This window comes from Vigna unguiculata, chromosome 2 (genome assembly GCF_037176805.1).
Source record: "Vigna unguiculata cultivar grain cowpea cultivar isolate G323 ecotype 2 chromosome 2, ASM3717680v1, whole genome shotgun sequence".
NCBI classification, from domain to species: domain Eukaryota; kingdom Viridiplantae; phylum Streptophyta; class Magnoliopsida; order Fabales; family Fabaceae; genus Vigna; species Vigna unguiculata.
Window position 1 is genome coordinate 7,269,974 of NC_140793.1, and position 22,192 is coordinate 7,292,165.

The window sequence follows — 22,192 nt, forward strand, 5'->3', positions numbered from 1 at the left end:
TCCCTCAAATCCACTTGCCATATTCATCTTAATAAACAAACACACCCTAAGTGAAATTTGTTGTAGTTATATCTTGAAATAATTTCCTACTTATTTACGATATTTTACTGAATTTTTAATTGAACATAGATCTTGAGTTTATTGTACAATCCATTATATCATATCTCATTAATGCCTAATCCAACTAATTAAATGTATAAAACATATTAAGTTACGAAAACTAAGATATTGTCATCTAGGTCACCCACAAACAACATATCCGAAGAGCAACTAACACTTTAAATATACTAATTATATTTGAAAATTATCTACAATATACATACTATATAACTACCAGATATTTACCGCGTTTGGTTTTACATTTTGAATAGGACTTTTTGTTTTGTACATGATTTTGAAAAGTTAACAATTTTACTTTCACTTTCACATGTGAATCCACACAAGTCTTCAAACGTGCAATTATCTTGGGAGAAATGTCCAAAATATCTACGTGCGTTGAAGAAACAAGAAGTCGAAACACGCTTATTAATTAGACCACAATAAACAACCAACTCATTTATGGCCAATGAAGTGAAACTGTAACAACCACACATTTTCGGTGAAATGTGGTTCCTATGCAGAAATACCAAGTCATACTTATTAGACCATGACACATTTGTTCTATATACGTTAGAAAAAACAGTTCGAATATTTTTTTTTCATAAAACCTTTTTGGAGAAAAAGTTTAATAAAATTAAAACTATTTTTTTCATAAATTACGATTAATTAATGAATGTCTTTATATATTAGTCATACAGATTTTTAACAGATTTACTTCTTTATATTCATATTTTTCTTGCTATATATATCCTGAGAAATTAAGAGCAAAGACTAAAACATAATATTAAAATATTTATATAGAGAATAAACTATATAGATTTTAGACATAATACAATTGATAAAAACAAAAAAAAAAAAATTATAAAGACTAGAATTAAAATATCACATGTGCTTGTGTGTTATTTTTTTATGATGATAAAAAATAATAAATTATAATTAGAAAAGCAGATATAAATACTTTATAAAATTTTACTATAAATAATTTTATTTATTATATATAATTATTTTAATTTAAAAAATGATTAATTTTAAAAAATAGTTAAATTTGGAAAATGATCATGTAAAAGATAAAATTAATAAAATTATTTTAATTTAAAAATTATTAATTATTATATATGAAAAGAATAAATTACTTTTATATAATATAAATAACGCGATAAAGAAAAGCAAAAGCACTTTTTTACTTGCCTGTGTGATGTTTGACCAAAACCGCTACCTAATCTCTGCATAATTCGCTGTAGGAGTCATTGTTATGTTTATAGTTAGGAAAATTAAAAAAAACTTCTATGTTTGTTTCTGTCACCTAAGTACGCGTTTTCCGCGTATGAAAGAAAATTAAAAAAAAAACAATAACGAACTTTCCTCACCTTAATTTTCCTTGTAATTAGCTTGAATTATTTTAAGAAGGAAAATAAAGCTAATACTCGAAAGCGTTGTCTATAAATATATCTTTTTGAACATAAGGCGTTTATCTTAAAACAGTGGTGTTGGTGTTCTTCGTAGGTATATCTTTTTCTCTTATCTCCAAAGCTAGCACTATTGTTTTTTACATGTTTTTGTTATATAACTTTCCTTTTTAAAATAGTTGGAAAAAAAAATTAAACATGTCATAAGAGATTTTTCAATCCCATAGTATGTTTAGAGTTTTGTAAGTATAACTTGAAATTGAGTAATTTTGTTTTTATCTTTAGTTGGTAGAAATAGAAATAGTTAAGGTTTGTAGGTACGATCAGGTTGAGTACCTCGTGTATTCCTAATAGAGTTATAGAAAGTTTTATCTTTGCAATATGATCAAAATGTATGGGGAAAAAAAAAACTCAAAAACATTAACTAAGTATGTATTATTTTAAAATTTGTATCACGGGATTATCTACTTTATTCTCTAAAGGTAAATAACCATGTTTCATGTACCTTCTATTTTATATTTATCCTACACTTATACAAACCTGTAGATATTTATTTTATTATCACTCCATAATTATATAAATCATTGTTTTATAATAATATAACATTTTATAAAGAAATATAATTATAAAGTATATGGTGTCAAGATACGATTACATTTAGTGTAAACGAACACGAGTTAAATTTATTTTTAAGTCTATAGTACTGCTAAATAGTACTCTACTAGAATTCTATTTTTCTTTCTTTTTTACAAAAATTATATATGTATGTAAAAAAATAAATATATCAATATTTAATATAAACTTAGGAAAAGGATGAAAATGATAAAAGGTTATATAATGTGATAAAATAAATAAATATATAATATATGCAGATAAAACCATCGTGTAACTTTTAAAATATTATTATAGGGTGTGAATTGAAAATATCTAATTTTGGATTTGATCATGACATTAAGTTTGTTGGTATTATAATTGCTAGAGATGGAAAGAACTATGAGGGGTTGTCCCAGCCATGGTGAGTCAATGCAACCGAAGGCAGCAGGGGCAGCATACAAATGCAGCGGATGCAAAGAAATGGGGTTCGGGAGCAGTTACGAGTGTGAAAACGACGACTGCAATTACATCCTCCATGAAGACTGTGCAAATGCTGTTTCCAATGCTGTTCATCGATTTCTCCCAGAGAGCAAGTTCGAGTTTCTTGAGAAACCACCAGGGTACCCTAGGTATTGCGATGCTTGTGGAAAAGATGTGGTAGGGTTTGTGTACCACTGTAGCCACACAGGCCATGATCTGCACCCACGCTGTTTAAACCTGAAAGATAGAATTTCTGATGAAGAAGGGCTTGTGACACTGGAACTGTGTAAGATGATGGTTCCCTCTAAGTGTGTGAAGTGCAACCATAGGAGGGTTGAGGAGGGAGTTAAAACGTGGTCTTACGTGTCTTCTGAGGGTGAATTGTGTTACCATGTGCGGTGCGTCAAGAAGTTGATTCTTGAGAAATTGGAGGAGAAGTATTTCTCTCAACAAACCAATCCAACTGATGAGGCCGAAAGCTCTCAGGTTGCAGAGAGAATTGACCAAAGTGGAGCAGTGTCAAGGAGGTCAAGGAAAATGAAGAAGTTCACCAAGATTGCTGTCTTGGTGTTCAGGCTAATAGTTTCAGCTATTTTCGGGAACCCTATAATGGCCATTGCTGGCCTTTTTGAAGCCCTTGTTTCAGGCTAACAAGGACATACCCTACACTACACAACTTAGATATACTCACTTTCTTACTTTTTAAATTGTTCTTCGATTAGAATTTCAGTTTTATCTTCAGTTTATTATAGATGATCAAGAGATAAAACTAATTTTAATTGAAAAACAAGATAAAAGATATTTAAGTAACTGTATCTAAGTTCCGTCATTGTTGTTATGTTTTTTTTTTTTTAATTTGGTTGGTCTGCGTGCAGTTTGATATGATAGATTGGTATACTTTGAATAAAGTTTCTGTTATATGGTGGGAGTTGTTCAATTATGATATGTGTGAAAGTACCAGGTTTCAGACTTTCATACATCTTGTTGTCGCCTTTGTTATGATTTATCAGGATATTCAATAAAATTGTTGTTGCTATTTTTGTCTTCTTTTTTTTATAATTTTTATTATTCTTTTTGTGTTCGAATTAGTTGAATAATATTATATTTAGTATCGCAATAAATAAAGCTTCTACAACATGGTGGAAATTGTTCTTAGTAAAACTAAGTTGTGTACATAAAGAATGTGGTTTCCTATATAAGAGGTCGATGAACATAATTTTTAAGGACTTATTTTGCAGTATGCTACGCAAGTTCTTCAAGGTATAAAGGAATTTCTTAAGTGGTATGTCAAGGATCACATAACTCTGGAATCTCTTAAAAGCAAAGAATCCAAAATATATATCTATTTATATATCTATTTATAGGGAGTGAAGACTTTACCTAGACGGTCACATGTTCTCACAATTCTAGTAGGTTATAAAAAGAAGGATAAAGGTTTGTGACAAAAAAGGAGACAATGTTCATGTAACATGGAAGCCAGAATCCCGCAAACCAAGCCTCCAATGTAGGACTATTTTACTTTTTGTAACCCACTGTTCACAATAATCCCCTCTATATTACAGATGTCACTACAAAAAATCTTGTTAAATATGACAGTTATTTGTGGTATAAAATGACATTTATGACCGTCATATTTTGCACCTGTAATGGATTCTAGTAAAGTCATATATTTTGCCGTCTCAAAGTATAATATGACGGTTTTATGTGAAGTGTTGCAACACCGGTCATTTAATAAACTATGCAAATAATGGCAGTTCAGACCACCATATTTGGTGTGCAAATAATGGAGACGAAACTACCGTAATTTATTTATTTTAAAAGAATTCAGTGCATAAATAATGACATGTGAAACTACCATAATTTATTTACTTAAAAAGAATTATAATGCCAAAAATGACACCTAAAAGCGTCGGTATTTGCACTATATTGAAATATTTTGAATGTAAAATTATTTTTTTATTATTTATTTAACATGCATTATTTATTTAACGTGCTTCTTATAAAATTGGAAAAAGTAAACAAAAAATATATCAGGTAGGCAAATGTTTTTAATCGCATTTTCATTCATAATTCATATAAAAAAGGTAATTTATCCAACATCATCTGATGGTTTGCATGTTGAAAACCAGAAACAATTCTTTCATCATTGTAATACACCCTCCTATAACTTACACCAAAAAAGATCCTATATTTTTATAACTATGTTCCTAGCTAATCTTGTCTCCCTCGCTTGATCTTCTTGCGCCAATTGTTGAAAGGGGGAGCTACTTCAACTCATATGAAGATGGTTTTGATGATGTCCAAGGCTACACTTCATGTGCACTACCAGTTTAGAATTAGTTCGGTTTTAGTTAGGCTGTGCATTAGGCTGTTAGTATGAAATTATCAAATGTAAATCAAGCCTGCATTAAGTTGTAATTAACCATCACACTCTTGCTTGTCCAATCATGAATTGATTAGCTGTTTAACTAATGGATTAGCTATGAGTACTGCACTAAGGTAGTGAAAATACACTCACGATAATCGATTAAGTAAATTCCTAATCCATTAATGACAGCAGAGAACTTTGTATAAAAGCTGTTTTCTGAAATCTGTTTCAGTTGGGAAAAAAGTTACAAATCACTGAAAAACATTCTGAGAAACAACCCTCTGAGATTCACAGAGTTCTTAAGCATTCTTGAAGATCATTCAAGTGAAGATTCAAGGAGATTGATGGTTGATTCTACCTTGATGGGTCTAGCTTGAATCTAGGAGCAAATTGACAAATCTGCACAACAATAGGTGTATTCGTTTTTTGATTCTTTTTATTGTATTTCTGATTACAGTTGCTTCATTGTGTGAAGTGTAGGCCTAGGGGCAATTGCGTGGATGCATTGCTCCTAGGGGGAGTTCTTGATTGGTAGATCAAGTTCTTGGGTTTTAGGTTCTAGAATTATATAGGTGTTCTTGTAATTCTTGGATCCTAATTGTATTAGTGGAATCCTCCTAAGTGGGTTTACTTAGGAGAAGACTGGACGTAGATTCATCTTGAATCGAACCAGTATAAACTGTTGTGTCTTGATTTATCTCTTCTCTTACAATCTTTCTTAATTGCATTAAACAGTCCAACTTGTTTCCCTAGAAATTGAGATTTCAAAGTATTACACACTTGTCAAAAGGAGCAATTGTAACATACATGCAATGCAATGAGTTCTTAGTTGTTGAGAATAGTCCAAGTGTGAGTCAAAGTCACACATTGAATAGAATAGACAAAGCTAAACACTATATAAGAATAAAGACGCATAACACCATTGCCTTAAGTAGGGATGGCAACGGGGTGGGGCGGGCACAAGTTTCGCTATCTCATACCCATTCCTGTAAAAAAAATTCATCCACATACCCAAACCCAACGGGTATCAAACTTTTATCCCATCCCTATCAGGTAACAGGTATAATCTCGTACCCATACCCATACCCATTCTCTTACTACTTCAATATTATTTTTAATTAATTTTTATAAAATAATAAAAAAATATGATAAAGGAAACATAATATTATCAAATATTCAATATTAGAAGGATGGTTGTTTCTTCGATATCAAATATTTTAAAATAAATTATAATTATTTACATTTTAGATTATAATACCAAATAAAATTTCATGAGAACCAAAACAATTACTAAATTTGCAAATATTAATGAAACATAGTTGATAAAATTTAAAAATATTTTTTAAAAAATATAAAAGAAAAAAAAATTCAAATTAAAATATATTTTAAATGTTTGTTTACTTCAATCTTTTAAATTTTAATAAATCTCTTTTTTATACACTATTAAAAGTTATAATAGATCATTTGATCAAAATGATACAAAGAACAAATAAGAATCATAATAAAAGTTTAAAATAAATTATAATTTTGTTTACATTTTAGATTATAATATCAAATAAAATTTCATGAGAACCAACATATTTATTAAATTTACATACATTAATGAAACCTAGTTGATAAAATTTTAAAATATTTTTAAAAAGTATAAAAGGAAAACAAATATTCAAATTAAAATATATTTTAAATGTTTGTTTACTTCAATCTTTTAAATTCTAATGAATCTCTTTTTCATACTCTAATAAAAGTTATAATACATCATTTGATCAAAATGATACAAAGAACAAATAATAATCATAATAAAAGTTTAAAATAAATTATAATTTTTTACATTTTAGATTATAATACCAAATAAAATTTCATGAGAACCAACACATTTATTAAATTTACAAATGTAAGGCCCAATTAATTCTGCTATTTTATTTTGTAGACTGTCCAACCTTATGGGCCCAAGGGGGTTGGCCCAATTCATATTTCTGACCTAAAGTGCCCTAAAACCCTAACTTGTGCCCATTTTCGAAAAAGCATATTCCCCTTCCCTTAGAGTTACTGCCGCTTCTGCTAGGGTTCCAAAGCATACCTTCAGCTCACGTTCCGCTTGACTCCGTTTTTGACTGACGTAAGTATTCCCTCCACAGTGCTTGAAACTCTTGCTACTGCTACTATTACTCTGTGTAGCTCATGCCTCTACTGCTATTCTTTTCTAGTTCGTTAAGTCACCCCAAAGCTAGCATCGGAGTTGCCGTGCTAATCCTGTGTGGTCTAGGAGTCTTCAGCTAAACCCTTCCAGGTAAGGGAAGCTAGAACCCTCCAAAATGTCTGAGATGTTTGTGGTTGTTGGTGTTGGTCTTGCGTTTGATTGCATTTTGAGCACTGTTGTAGATGTATAAGATGATTGGATCACTGTTTGATATGCTATGTTGTCTACTGTAGGAGAAAACAGTGGCGATGACTGTTAAACTCGCCTAAGCGGGCATGTCTCGCCCAGGCGAGGTTAACAGGGGCTCGCCTAGGTATTTTGCCACGAAGGGTCGCCCAGGCGACCCACTGTGATTTTGAGCGAACGAGCATCTCGCCCAGGCGAGAGGGGTCTCGCCTAAGCGAGATCCCGCGTGTGCTTCTGCTCCCTTTTTCGAGTCCTCGCCTAGGCGAAGGGGCTCGCCTGAGCGAGACCCTTCAGCCTGAACGAGGTGCTGGGCGAGGCAGTGCGATGTGTGATTGTTTTCTTGGCTTTGTATGGATAATGCTTGCTTGGTTTTAAGTACTGTGCTAAAAGTTTGAGATGAATGAGTGGTGTAAGTCCTGAATTGTGAATAATGGGTTGATATGAGTTTAGCATGAGATTGTAATGAAATGGTTGGTATTAAAGAGGAATGATAACGAGATGATTTGGAAATCCTTGGTGCATGGAGGGTTTATGATGAGTTGAAATGAGTTAGGCCTGGAACATGAAAGACGTTGGCTTTAAAGGTTGGTACGATTAACGTATACATGCATGGTGAATATTAGTTGGCTGTGTGATTATGTTTGGTCTGTGTCAGTACTTAATTCCTTGGAGTCTCTAGGTGAGACTTTCAGGGTCGCACTTCAGTGGTCGGGACGTAATTCCATGGCCCCTGTTAGTGGGTGTCCATGGTGGTGCCCCATCTGTATAACTAGGTAAGGATTCAAGGTAAGGTTGCATCCTGACGCTCTAAGGAGTCAGTTAGTCTCACCTAGAGCGGACTGACTCTTGTGGTGAGGGTAGCTAGAAGCCTGAAATTCATTAAGGGCTAACCTTGTGGTGAGGGAAATTGATTCATCGTAACACTTGTAACACATAGCTCGGGGGAGAGCAGCTCGGGGGTGAGCAGAGGTATCCACCACAAGTGCGGGCATCCGCTGAATCTGACCAAGTTATACGTATCTGGATGAGTCCAGTCGAGTCATAGTGTATTGATTGGAAAGTCATAACATGTTTGGCTGTTGTATGGATATTGAATGGTGAAAATATATTTGACTGTATGATAAAAATGTTGTTGGCTCTAGCTTACCCTGTTGTTGTATGGTTGTCTTGTATGTGGTTGTTCTTCTTGCGATGATCATCAATTTGATTGATGGGAGCAGATGGGCGAGGTTCTCGTGGTCAGCAAGGAAATGGCGATTCCGCTGCTTAGCCATCTGGGCTGGATTTCATTTTCTTCATAGTTTCTTTAGGGCTATGGCCCATGTATTGTTTTATGATTTACTACTCTATTCTCATTTTTTAGACTTGTATCTGGTTTTCCGTTGGCATCGTGGTGTGCCCAGGTTGTAGGGGTTGTGATAAGGACCCCAAGACTACGCTACAGTACTATCTTTGTGTGACGTTTCCTTTAATTTCGCTTAATAATTAAATGGGACGTTACAACAAACATTAATGAAACCTAGTTGATAAAATTTAAAAATATTTTTTAAAAAATATAAAAGGACAAAAAATATTCAAATTAAAATATATTTTAAATGTTTGTTTACTTCAATCTTTTAAATTCTAATGAATCTCTTTTTTATACACTAATAAAAGTTATAATACATTACTTGATCAAAATGATACAAAGAACAAATAATAATCATAGTAATAAAATTTTAACATAGATCTTGTATCTTTTAAACTTGAATTATGTTGGATGGTGATAAAAATAATTCATGACAATTACATTAAATTTTTATATTGTAGTAAATAAAAGTTATTTATACAACTATAGTGAAAAAATTACAGTATGATTGATAATGAGTTAGAAAATAAAAAATAATTAGATAAAATATATATGAAAATAGTATTCTACATAATGAAAACAAACAAGAAATAAAAAATTAACAAATTAACAAATGTTTACAAACAATTTGACAGACTATTGAAAGAAATCGCACAAAGGAAAACAAATGTATAATTAAGGATATGATAAGTTGAAAAATATCTTGGAGAGATCTAAGAAAACTTTTCAAATATCAATATATATACTCAATGGTTGAGAAATAACAAAAATTGTTTTAGTGAAACAAAAGAGTTCTTCAAATGAAACAAAAACTAACAATAAGAATAATAAGTAAATGTTTTTTTTTCTATTACCTAGTAAACAAAAGGTTTGTACTATTAAATACTTAAATTGAGAATACTAAACATTCTCATGTGAAAGAAAAATATACAATAAATAAAAATGTTAAAAGATAATAGAAATATTCAAATGTGAGACATAAAAAATTTTAATTGACATACATCTTTTAAACATAATTACATAAAGGTTATGATAAGATAAAAATTATAATTGAAATGCGAATGAGTTTCATGGCAAACCAAATAATTAGAAGAAATAAAAAATAATAATATATATATATATATATATATATGGTTATTTAATTAATTGAAAATATTTTAATAATTTAAACGGGGACGGGTATTATGGTGGGGATATGTATATCCCCATACCCAACTTAAAAAGTCGGGATTCCCCATACCCATACCCAGTCAATGCGGGGATTCCCCATCAAAACGGGGGCGGGTTCGGGCAATACCCACGGGGATGGGTTTATTTGCCATCTCTAGCCTTAAGGCTTTGGGGTTAAAGTGGTGTCAAATGCCTTATGTGTATAAGACTAATGTCATATAACTATATGAAACCACAATTTATCAATGACTATAACCATATATGAAAAAAATATAACTCATTAGTGGTATGTGATGTGAGTCAAAGTCCCACATTGGATAAAATAGACAAAGTTAAACACTATATAAGAATAAAGACCCATAACACTATTGTCTTAAGGTTTTTAGATTAAAGTGGTGTTAAATGTTTTATGTGTGTAAAACTAATGTCATATATATATATATATATATATATATATATATATATATATATATATATATATATATATATATATATATATATATATATTAGTGAAGTTGTACTTAAATTTTTATCATTTTTTGAAGACAAGAACATCACTATATATAATAACAGAAGTCCACAAAATTTTCTCAGCTTCCTCTTTATGATATGGCAACGCTCAAGTCTCAACTTCCTCTTTATGCTATGGCAACGTTCAAGTCTCAACTTCAACTTGAAGCCTTCTTCCTCATTAAGCCAAACTTGCAAAGTAAGTGGTAATACATATGGTAATAATATAGTATATACACACACACACATAAACCAATTTATTGGATATTACTCAATGTAAGCTGAACTGGGATTATAATTTATTCTAGTTCTTTTGACCTATGCAACTTCTCATGACAGATGCCTTAGAGTCATTGTAATATACTCATCAATCTTGTTAACCTTCCAATTTTTAGTACTAATAGGAAAAAAGATACATGTCAATATATAGAAAAAAAAGTGTATGAATTGTTGAACATATCGCCTCTGCACTATAAACGAGTGAAGTGTTAAGGTGGAACAAATGCACACTCCATAACCTAGTGTAACAACTGCCTTTCTAGATTCATCTTTAAATGTCTCTATGGTTGAAGTTATAATTACAACAATCTCAAAGTTGTACAAAATGAGTTAGGCAATTTCTTAAAAACAACCAAGTTACATATGAATTATCATAAATATTTATGAATTATCAAAGTCCTTCTGAAAAAAGATAGAAAAAATTGCAAGGTCCAATTTTTGTTGTACGTTCCCGGCTTAGTCAAACTTCTTCACTTTTTTCAAAATTTTCTTGCCGTCTTCATGAAATGCTTGGCTTGGATTTTTGTGATTTTGATAATTTCCTATTCTTGATTTATCTTTAAGGTGTCATGAAGCTTTAATCAAATTGTTTTCACACCTCCATGAGCTCAACTTACCTGCAACTGCACTAACACACCTCAAAATATCCAAAAAACATTTATACAACTAAAAAACTATTTTTAACATATTTTTGTATCTCATGCTCAATAAACCAAATTATAGGAAATCCTAATTAAATCAATCTTTTAAGAACCAAAATCCAATAAAAATCTAGAATTAAACATTAAATGAGGGCATAAATATGAACTCATCAATAAGGTAATCCGAGATTGTACTAAGTGGAAGGTTAACAGACGCATATGGTCTTTATCGAATTACAATGAATTCTTTGTGCGTTGACTTTTTTGTATAAAGGATGTCTTGACATCCAAATTCGTTAGTATTCTTAATTCTTTGTGTTTGGTAATAAGTACCTTGTATGTTTTCGTTTAGTCTTATTTCATGATTTGTTTCAGTTGATAAAACTTGTTCTTCATGATAATCATTGTAGGTGTTATGCTCTTGATTGGGAATAAAGAAAATGTATGTTCTTGACTCCCTAGCACACAAGTGTCCAAGGAGAAAACAAATTGATAATCATATTGTAAGTATTGTCATGTTGTTTTATATGTCGATTTACTTTGTTACTTTATTTTCCAAATAAACATAAATCACTTTTTACTTGGTTTGTTTAAAGGCCCACAATTTGGAGCACTTGTTTTCCATGTTGATGTCTCCCCCAAAAGATAAATCAAATTTTGAAGTAATCACTGAAGACCTTCCACAACAACTAAACTTGTAAGCTTCCATCTATGTAAATTTAAAGGTGTGAGGCATCATGACGTATGTGATATTTGATTTCAATAAGTTGCGTGTTTTAAACAGGTACAAATGTGGTATTATGGTCCTAAAATATCTCCAGCTTTGGGATCCTATGAAGAAATACGATGGCAAAAGTATGTTTGCTTACACATGCGTAAGTACATTTACCATAGTAAAAATTGTAATTTGTTGTACTCATCTAATAATTGTAATTGGATGTACTAAGATACTCATTTATCATGACAGGAAGATCTTCAACAATTTAGACAGGATTACATCTGTGAGTGGGTCTTGGATCTACAAAATATTTACCGAGGAGTTTTCCACACAATACAATAAAACACTTTTGATTTCCCAACACTAGATTGATGAAATTTAACATTATTTGTTGTGAACGACAATGTTTTTTTTACATTATTACTTAAAGGATAGGTCTTGTAAATGAATATGATTTGAGATCAAAGGTAGCCCTTTGACAAAATATTATTCCAATAATAATACCATTATCTGTTAATTAGGGTGCTATCGACATTCACACTAGAAAGACCTTATGAGGCTTCACTAGTGCATTAATGACATTTTACTTCGACTATTATGTCTCGGTTCCCCCAAAAACGAGGTATATCAAAACACGGTGGCATTTTTGAAATTTTAGCGAACTTTTATGCCTCGGTTCAAATAATAACCGTTGCATAAAAGCTTATATGCCTCGGTTCATATCCACCTGAGGCATAAAGCCTGAAAATAATTTTAAAATTCCCGCTCTTTTCATGTTTTAAAATTGAACGTTGCAGATTATGTCTCGATTTTTAAATACCTGAGGCATAAAGGGCTTATGGCCTCAGTTGTCTACTACCCGAGACATATAAGTTAATTAATTTCAAAAAAATAAAAACTATTTTAATTAAATTGCAGTAGGTTTATGCCTCGGTTGTAATTGAACCGAGGCAGAAGGTGGTATATGCCTCGGTTGTAACTGAACTGAGGCAGAAGGTGGTATATGCCTCAGTTGTAATTGAACCGAGGCAGAAACATTTATTTAGGGTTTAAAATTGGGGCAGATCTTCATCCTCGCGTGATTTTCTTCTTCGTTGAGAGGAAGAAGCAGCCTCCTCTGCACATATCGTTCCCGCTACCTCCGCATCCACTCCCACCGTCGTTCCTACCACTGTAAGATCACGTGTCCATCGCCTCTTCCACCGCTGCTATTGTTGTTGGACGAGGGAGGCCGCGAGCTGCACGTTGAAATCACTATTGGTTCGTGATTTTTTTATTTTGGATGAGTTGGTTATGGAACCCTATATGCCTCTCGTGGGTTAGGGTTTCGAATGTCGATGTGTGTGTCGAAGTGGTGATTTGGCTCACGGTGGTTCAGTCGTAGGTGGTTTCACGTTTTCTGTTCAGATATGGTGGTGAAGAGAGGTTGTTTGTGTCACCGGCGGGATGAATGAAGGCTTCGTGAAGCTGTTCCGACGTGATGCGATGGTCAAAGATGGTGGTAACGACACACTAGCAGCATTTAGGGTTTGAATGGTGGTTAGGGTTTCTGATTTGGGAGAAGGTTGAAGATGATGATGTGGCACACTGTTGTTGGTGTAGGTGTGTGTACAAGGATCATGGCTACGTGTCATGTTGTTATTGGGTCAGAAAGTACATTTTTTTTTAAATTTGCGATGCACATTAGGCCTCGGTTCTCTTTAGAACCGATGTAGTAACCCTCGTATATGCCTCGGTTCATAATCGAGGCATAAACATATCCTTTTTTACCTCGCCAGCATATGTCTCGGATCTAAAACCAAAGCCAAAAGGTTAAAATAATCGCGCCATAATCTCTTTCTTGCACCAGTGCTTGAATAACTGTTTATCAAATATGTGCAAACCTGTGGGTGAATAAGTGTTAAACTATGGTGTGCGTTTTTAAATTTGTTACACTTTCACGTACTATCCTTAATTATGTGACTGGAAAGTTGGATAGGTTTCCCACTTCTAACATTTTCAATTAAGAAATATGTAGTTATTAAGTCAAGCATCACAAACTTATGCGAAGTTAGCGTTAAAGAAGTGCAAACCTACCTTAATGTTCTTCATTGTATGAAAAGTCAAACATTTGATTCATAATTATATAGGGATACTTTCAAGTGCTTTTGTTTTTTTACTTGCCTTTATACATGGATAGCTTAAAAGCATTAAAATTTTCATATGTCACATTAAGGTTCATTTCTAGTGTGTATGTTATATATGCAAAGCTAAGGCTATTTATGTTATATATTCAAGTTTATGATTTTGAAATCATGAAGATTAAGACAATTAATTTAACATCAAATTTTCTACTACGTCCCTTTCCCTTTGTTATATATTTGACTTAAGCGGTGTATAAGATAAATAATGGCGACCTTTTCCCTTCATCAAACATTGTATATTTGCAATTAAGTTTTCAAACTTTTTGACCAACTTTCATTGTAAATTTATGACCACAATTACGTAATAAAGGTATTGATGACTTTTCAATATTTACAAGACATACTAATGAAGGATGTCAATTATGTGCAAACATGGAGTTAATAAGTGCAAAGCCACTATCACTAAAATTCACTTTATTAAATAAACCAAATTTGAACCTGTTTTCGTTAATTACTTGACCTCATAAATCCATGTGCAAGGTAGGAAATGACCTTTTCAATAATTGAAATAAGAAGGAATAAAGTTTATGGTGACAAAATTTTGGCAATGTCAATGTAAATAAGTGCGAACCCACATGTTATGTATTTCACTTTAATAATAACCACATTAATTAACATATTCCTTTCACTCATACCATGACCTCCTGGGCTTATTTAGTCACTTCTAAATATGGATACTGTAAGACGTTTTGGCCTATCATAATTGTGATGAACACTGAAATTAAGTGTCTCACACAAGACTGCAAAGTTAGGCTAAAGAAGTGTGAACCTTGTGTACCTCATTTCGAAATACTAAACTTAAACATAATTGACTTGGATGCGTCTTTTTCAACAATTGAATCTTCTTTACTTAATTACTTCACCACAAAACCCCTTATATATGGTACTTAAAGATGTTTTAAAGCATTGATTAAATCAACCAATACACTTTTGACTATCAAACATTTGTCGATGTTAGTGTAAATAAGTGCGAACCCACAACTAATGTATTTCACTTGAAATAAATAAAGATTTTTTTTTACATATTCTTTCAAATAAATGCAAACATTTGCCATATAATTTTAAATTGGTTTAGTTATCAATAATTATAAACCTTTTTCAGTCACACCATCATGTACTTAGCTTATTTTTTCCCTTCTGATGTTGGATTCCTTAACAGATTTATGTGTTTGCAAACTATTTTCGAACCTATGCATACATATGTGCTAACCTGTCTTATATAATTTTCAATAATGTTGACTTAAAGATAACTACTTTATAATGAAATTTTTTTCCAGTGTAACCTGATCTTTTTGGATAGCTAAAGTAAACCATAATTGAAGCTAACCTTTTAATTTTTCCAAAACATGCAACTTAAGTGCAGGAGGTTAACATTTGCAAACCTACTGCTAAGTAATTGGTAACCCCAATTGACCGTTTTGTCAGGTCATTACGACTGATACAATACCATGTAAATAACAATGACATATTTCAAATCAGTACTGCAAAATAAACCTTGAGTGACCATGTCATCATCAAAGAGAAACAAAATATCCAGAAGTACTTTTTGTTGACAAAAGAAGACGATTGATTAAAAGATTTTGATGATGATAAAGATGCTGAAGAAAACACTTGAAGATATTGAAGACACTTGAAGATTCTTATTTTAAATTGTTAGAACAACAGTCAGTTCGCAACTCCTCTGAGAGAAACTAGTTTTTCGCAAAAATCAGTATGATAATCAATTACCAACTTATAATAATCGATTACCAACTCAAAAAATTTTATTTTTCAAAAACCCACTTAAGATAATCGATTACCACGAATAGTAATCAATTATCACTGGCAGTTATAACTTGGCTCTTGAAAAATGACTCAAAATAATCGATTACCATTTCTAGTAATCGATTACCACTGACAATTATAAAAATATTTGTTCAAATTTGTACATGAGATAATCGATTACCATTTTGGGTAATCGATTAACACTGCAAAACTTTGTTTTCAAAAATCACTGTAGAATAATCGATTATCTTAAGTGGTAATCGATTATCCTTGACAGTTTCAGTTAAACTCTTCATTTCTAACTCAGCCTGCGAAAATCTCTTTAAATAGAGAGAAGTGTAAGTGCTCAGGTTAGTAACACAAAATGTCATTCCCCACTCGACCTCCTAGTACCAAGTGTTGACCAAGATTGAGGCTTCACCTACAATCAGTATGTGGGGGTGATTTGTCTTTGCTACATATGCAACAAGCCCTCGTATGACTACTATGCCTTAGAGGGATACAAACCAATTTCTCGAACTTGACTCGTATCAAGCGAGAGACATAGTCCCTAGTATGGATGTAAAAAAAATTCGTACCCGTGGATATCCGCAAATAAAACCCGCAACGGGTAAGAAATGGATATTGAAAATGGATACATGCAGATAACGAGTACGAGTATTTTTATACCCGCATGTTAACGGGGCGGATATGGGTATCATAGTATCTGTACCTGTGATACCCGTACTCGCTATACTCTAATTTAAATTAAAAAAGAATTATTAAAATATTAATACATTGATTTTGAATTTTTGAATGAGTTATTTTTTATCAATTGGATTTAAAAAAATCTTCATTTATTTGTAAACTATCATTCAACATTATTTAAATAAGTTATTTTCATTATGTTTCAAATTTATAAAAGTTATGCATTGTATTTTTATTTGAATTTATGGTCAATTTTTTTATTAAATATTAAATATTTCTTTTATAAATATCTATGGGTACCCTTGAATATTAAAAAAATATGTGGATACCCTCATCATGGATACCTGCATAACAGATACCTACACATATATAGATACGGGTACGAGACAGATATTTATCCAACTGGTAGAGTACATTGGAGTTACTATCCATACCTTACACAATCAGTTGATATCCCTAATCCCCATGTCAGCCTAAAGACTAGGTAAGATCCATATCAATGATGGAAGCGTAGAGTAAAGAAAAATGAGTCTCATCTTTTCTTAAGGGCGACGTACAATTTAAAGTTAAATATGAATTGGAAGTATTATAATGAATGTACATAAATTATTAAAAATCAATAAATTTATAAAATTATAAATATTTCGTAATTTTATATATAAATTAACTTGCAATTCAATGATTTGGGTTTGTTTTATTTCTGAAGTTCCAGGGATATATAAGATATAATTGTTGAGAAATGACTAACGATCCATCAATTTTCTTTTATTGTTTGAATATAATAAAAATACTATTTACTCTGCTAGACTAGTTTCAGTGTTATTTTAATGCAACAAATTTTCAAGACTTATTATTAAAATAATAAATAGACTAATTTTAAGAGTAGCAAGTTGTCAATTTACAAATGTTTTTTTTAATCTATATGTGATTATCTTTCAAAAGTCTCTGGAGTGACGATTATAAAATTACCTAAAAGTCACCTTATTTTAGATATTGAGAATGTTTGAATTGGTGTCACAATCCAAAATAAGAAAAAAAAAAGGTTAAAAAAAATGTGCATCGACGAACTTCCTATCTATGAATATGAACTGCTACATTTTCATGCATTTTTTTTTTTAACAAAATCAAATCCTTAAATTTTCAACGGCCTATTCATTGAAAACAAATAAAGAAGAAAAATTATTCATGAGAATTATCCAACATTTTCATGCCACTTTCATCTGCAAAACCACAACAAGAGACCTTAAATTTATATTTTACAATATATATATATATATATATATATATAAACTCAAACTAAATAAATGTAAGTTTTATTAAAAAAATTGACTCTGATTAAAAAAATTATTGATTATACTTTTTAGATTTTTGAAAACATAATTTGATTTATATGTCTTGCAATAATTAATTAGTTTAAGTAGTTTTATAAATATTAGTGATTATATTTTTTAGAAATTTGAAAATATAATTTAATTTATATTAATTACAATAATTAATTAGTTCAAGTAGTTTTATAAAAAAAATAGTGATATATATTTTTTATATTGTTGAAAACATAATTTAATTTAAATTGTTTACATAATTAATTAGTTTAACTACTTTTGAAATAAATAACTAGTTTTATAAAAAATTACTTTAAGTAGATTCTGGTTTCATCACATGTTTAAAAATTTACAGCTTCGAATTAATTTTAAAGAACTATAAAACATAAAATAAACAAAAAACAAGTATCATTTATTTATTTATTTCGTAAATGTTATTTAGTAATAAACCTAAACAAAACGGATCCTAACCTAAATTAACTTTATAAATGAACAACTTCCCCATGTTACAGAAGCTTTATTTATTGTGATAATATAATATTTAGTGAACTTAAATTGTATTGAATATTGCACAAAAAGGCCCACAATATCAGCATCATAGAATTTCCAGAAATTACTATTAACTTAAAAATCATCGAAATTTTAAAATAAATATTTTCTCATTGCTGAAATACGCGAGACTTTTCAAATAGAAGTTTTGTCACGTCTTGAAATTGGTATCTAGGATTAAGGTTGTAATAAATTGAACTTGACTTTGTGATACTTTTCACATAGTGGAATTTTATTATCTGATCAGGTCGAATACTTAGGTTTGAATGAATCAAATAATATTTAGGTTTAAGAGAATAAGAAGTTACTTTTTTTGTCTTTATGCATAACACCCATTTCTTCTTTACTTACAACTTTGATGGTTATGATGGTATACGCAGTCTTTATATTGTTTTTCTTAGTCTTAGTCTTAGTCTTCTTAGTCTTAGTCTTCATGATCTTCGACTTAGTCACCTTAGTTTCATCCTTCATTTTTCAACACAAAGGGAGATGTGGCTGTCTAGTTACATGAGAGTGTGATGGATTTCATTTTTTATTTTTTTATTTTGCTTTAATTTGCTTTAATTAACTTTATCAAAATTTATAACATGTTTATGCAATTTCACACCATAATTTCACAATATTGTAGAAGAATATAATTTTTGTTACGTTTTTTTTATCAGCAACAAAAACACACATTTCATTAATATATTTTCTACATAAAAGTCTTTGTTCACTCATTTTGTTTTCTGTATATTATTTTTACATAAAAAAATAATTCTAGGCATCATGTTCTTTTAATTAAGTTTCTTGTCTTAATTTGGGTTGACTATGTTTTCATTCCCTCAAATTTGATGCAAAATTATAATTTGTTCTTGTCCTATTTAAAACTTTGATACATTTTGATCTCCAAACTTTACTAATAAATCAATATAGTTGTTTTACCTAATTACATAAAAAAATTACGTGTCAAAAACATTTCCTAGTAGACATTGAAACAAAAACTTATCAAATGATGTAAAGAGCTCAAATACTAATATGAAATGTGTTTGATATGTTAACAAAATAATGTAATTCAGTTAAAATGATTATATTTATTTATTTTTAAAGTTTGAGAATAAAATGTATCTAAATTTCAAAGTTCAATAACTAAAAAGATATTTAACCATTTTAATTTTAATAGGTTTGTCCTTATTATTATGACTTCAAAGAAATTGTTTTAATAATGTAATCCGAAATGTGTAAATGTTATTTATTATAGATTATAGATTTAATTATATTTATTTTTTATATTAATATTTGTTAAAAAGGTTGTCCGCATTTAATATTCATGTAGTTTTAATTGTGTAGTGTTGTGAGATGAAAGAAATAATAATAATTATATACTAATTGTTTTCATTTGAACTCTTGTAAATAAGAACAATCTAAACAAAAATATTTAGCAGAAAATAATTGTGATTTAAATCCACAGACAACAAATACACAGTCGTGGTATAAATCATTTTAAAATAAAATGTTACAAAAAATTTGACTGTTGTCGTGACTTTAAGCAATAATTTCAAAATTATTTTACTAAAAACCGTTGTCCAGTCTTCTAAATTTTAGGCCTCAACTTTTACATTTTAAACTGTTTTGTATGCCTTGAGGCTATGTTCGTTTCCAGTAATAGCAAGTGGAAAAATAAATGCAAAGATAGCTTGAAAAACATTGCAACAAATCATGAAAAAATAAAATTATATCTAACTTTAAGCTCTTGCATGAAAGAATAGCGAAGAAAGTGATTTTTTTTTTGTAATTTTTTATTATAATTTATATTTGAAAATTAATTTCATAATTGATTAAACAAATAAATGTAATTGATTAAAATTAAATAAACATATGACTAAACGTTTATTCTTTTGTTATAACACAATAAATAATTAAAAAATATATATAAATATAAATTATAATTGAATAGTAAATAAAATAAAATTAATAAATATAAATTTTGATACTTTGAATATATTTTTTATAAATCATTTTCCAAATATAATTGTTCTGGTCAAGAAAAGTGTCAGATAATTCTTAACCAAAAACAAAAAGAAAGAAATATTTTTAACCCTAGTTTAAGACTTGCTTAGGTAAAAAACAATCTGTTCCTTGACCATGGGAGTAGAATTCGTATTTATAGAATAATCAATTACAAATATTGGATTTTGTCAATAAAAAAATTATCTTTCTCTAAAATATCTCTTAAAATAATAACAATAAACCTCCCCCCGAGAACTACTCAAATATTTCTTCCAAATATCCTCTTAAATCTTTTTTAAAATTCCCATCCCTCAAACATCGGATACAAATTATCTTTTTGCTTCCTGTTGACACGTCGGACTCGTACCGATCCCTTCACGTAATTACCACCTCATCCTTATACCGAACTCCTTTAACTATCATCTCGTCCTTGACTAAAATTACTTTCTCGACATCTCGGTTCAATGACGAATAGTATTCCCAGACGGGTACATAGCTCTCCAACTTCTGAATTTCCTTTTCTCAAGAACGAGGAAAGCAGGAGTTGTCTTTTGAATAACTGTCCTCACCACTTTCCATGCAACCATGATTACCTTTCAGACATTCGCGGCCACGTGTAACCCATCAAACAGTTTTTTCTTCTTTTTTTAAAATTTCAATCAGCACAACTCCTTTCCCTTTTTGCCTCCTCAAATGCACAACCCTAAATAACCACTCAGCTTCTCACTTTCCACGCTTCTTCTGCCTCCCCCATTTTTCTCTTATGTTGCTTCCTTCCTCTAGGTATTCTTCTTCTTTCCCTTTTTCGATCGCATCCTTTGATTTCTCCATTTTTATGCTTATTAATATGCCCCCAATGACTGCCTCTTATGTATTGTCTTTGTTTCTGCACTCTGTTTAGCATTGTGATTGCCATTTCTTCTTCCCCTAATTATCCTTAATTTATTCTGTTAAAAACCCTTCTATCACACTACCCACTATGAGTACCTATTATAACTCCCTCTACTCCTGGGCTCCTCTTGCTTTGCAAAAGGAAACCTCATCTATGACCACCATAACTAGGACCAGGGATTTTAGACGCCACCAAACTTTGTGTAAAAGCAATGAGACTGATGTAGTCGTTACTACCTGTGATAACGACGAACCTATTTGTAGAGACGGTACCTTGTTCCCTATTCCCCCTCAGAAGTTCACTTATATGTATGTTACTCTGTTCGAAAAATTAGGTTTAAGGCTCCCTTTTAACACTTTTGAAAAAGAACTTCTTACTATTTTAAACGTATCCCCATGTCAATTACACCCTAATAGTTGGGCCTTCATTCGTGCCTTTCAAATCTTATGCACCCACTTAGGCATCACACCGTCAACCAATATGTTTCTTTACTTTTTCGAACTAAGAGCCCCACACAAACAACTATGGGCATCCCTTAATGGAGTCAGTGGCTGAGGTCTATTGACTTTATACAACTCATCCTACAAAGGCTTTAAAGGTATTTTTATAAAAATAGTAGCCCCTGAACACAACCCTTCCCTCTTAGAAGGCTTTCCCTTATATTGGTGCCAATTTCCCAAGCTACAAATTCCCCGACAATTAGAAGACCTGGACCCTTCCGAGAAAAAAGACTGCTTGATGCGGGAACAACTAGATGTTATTTTTGATACTAAAAAATTATTACAGTTGGAATTCCGAGTGGTGGATCTA

General features: G+C 30.9%; 1 protein-coding gene across 1 annotated transcript; it reads left to right on the forward strand.

Annotated features, from left to right (window-relative positions):
- The first annotated feature begins 1,586 nt into the window (after nt 1–1,586).
- Nucleotides 1,587–3,617, forward strand: LOC114166311 (uncharacterized). Its single transcript, XM_028051024.2, has 2 exons — nt 1,587–1,602; nt 2,485–3,617. Exon 2 carries the CDS (start codon nt 2,487–2,489, stop codon nt 3,228–3,230), a length of 744 nt encoding a protein of 247 aa, XP_027906825.1. The 5' UTR covers nt 1,587–1,602; nt 2,485–2,486; the 3' UTR covers nt 3,231–3,617.
- The last annotated feature ends 18,575 nt before the right edge of the window (nt 3,618–22,192 follow it).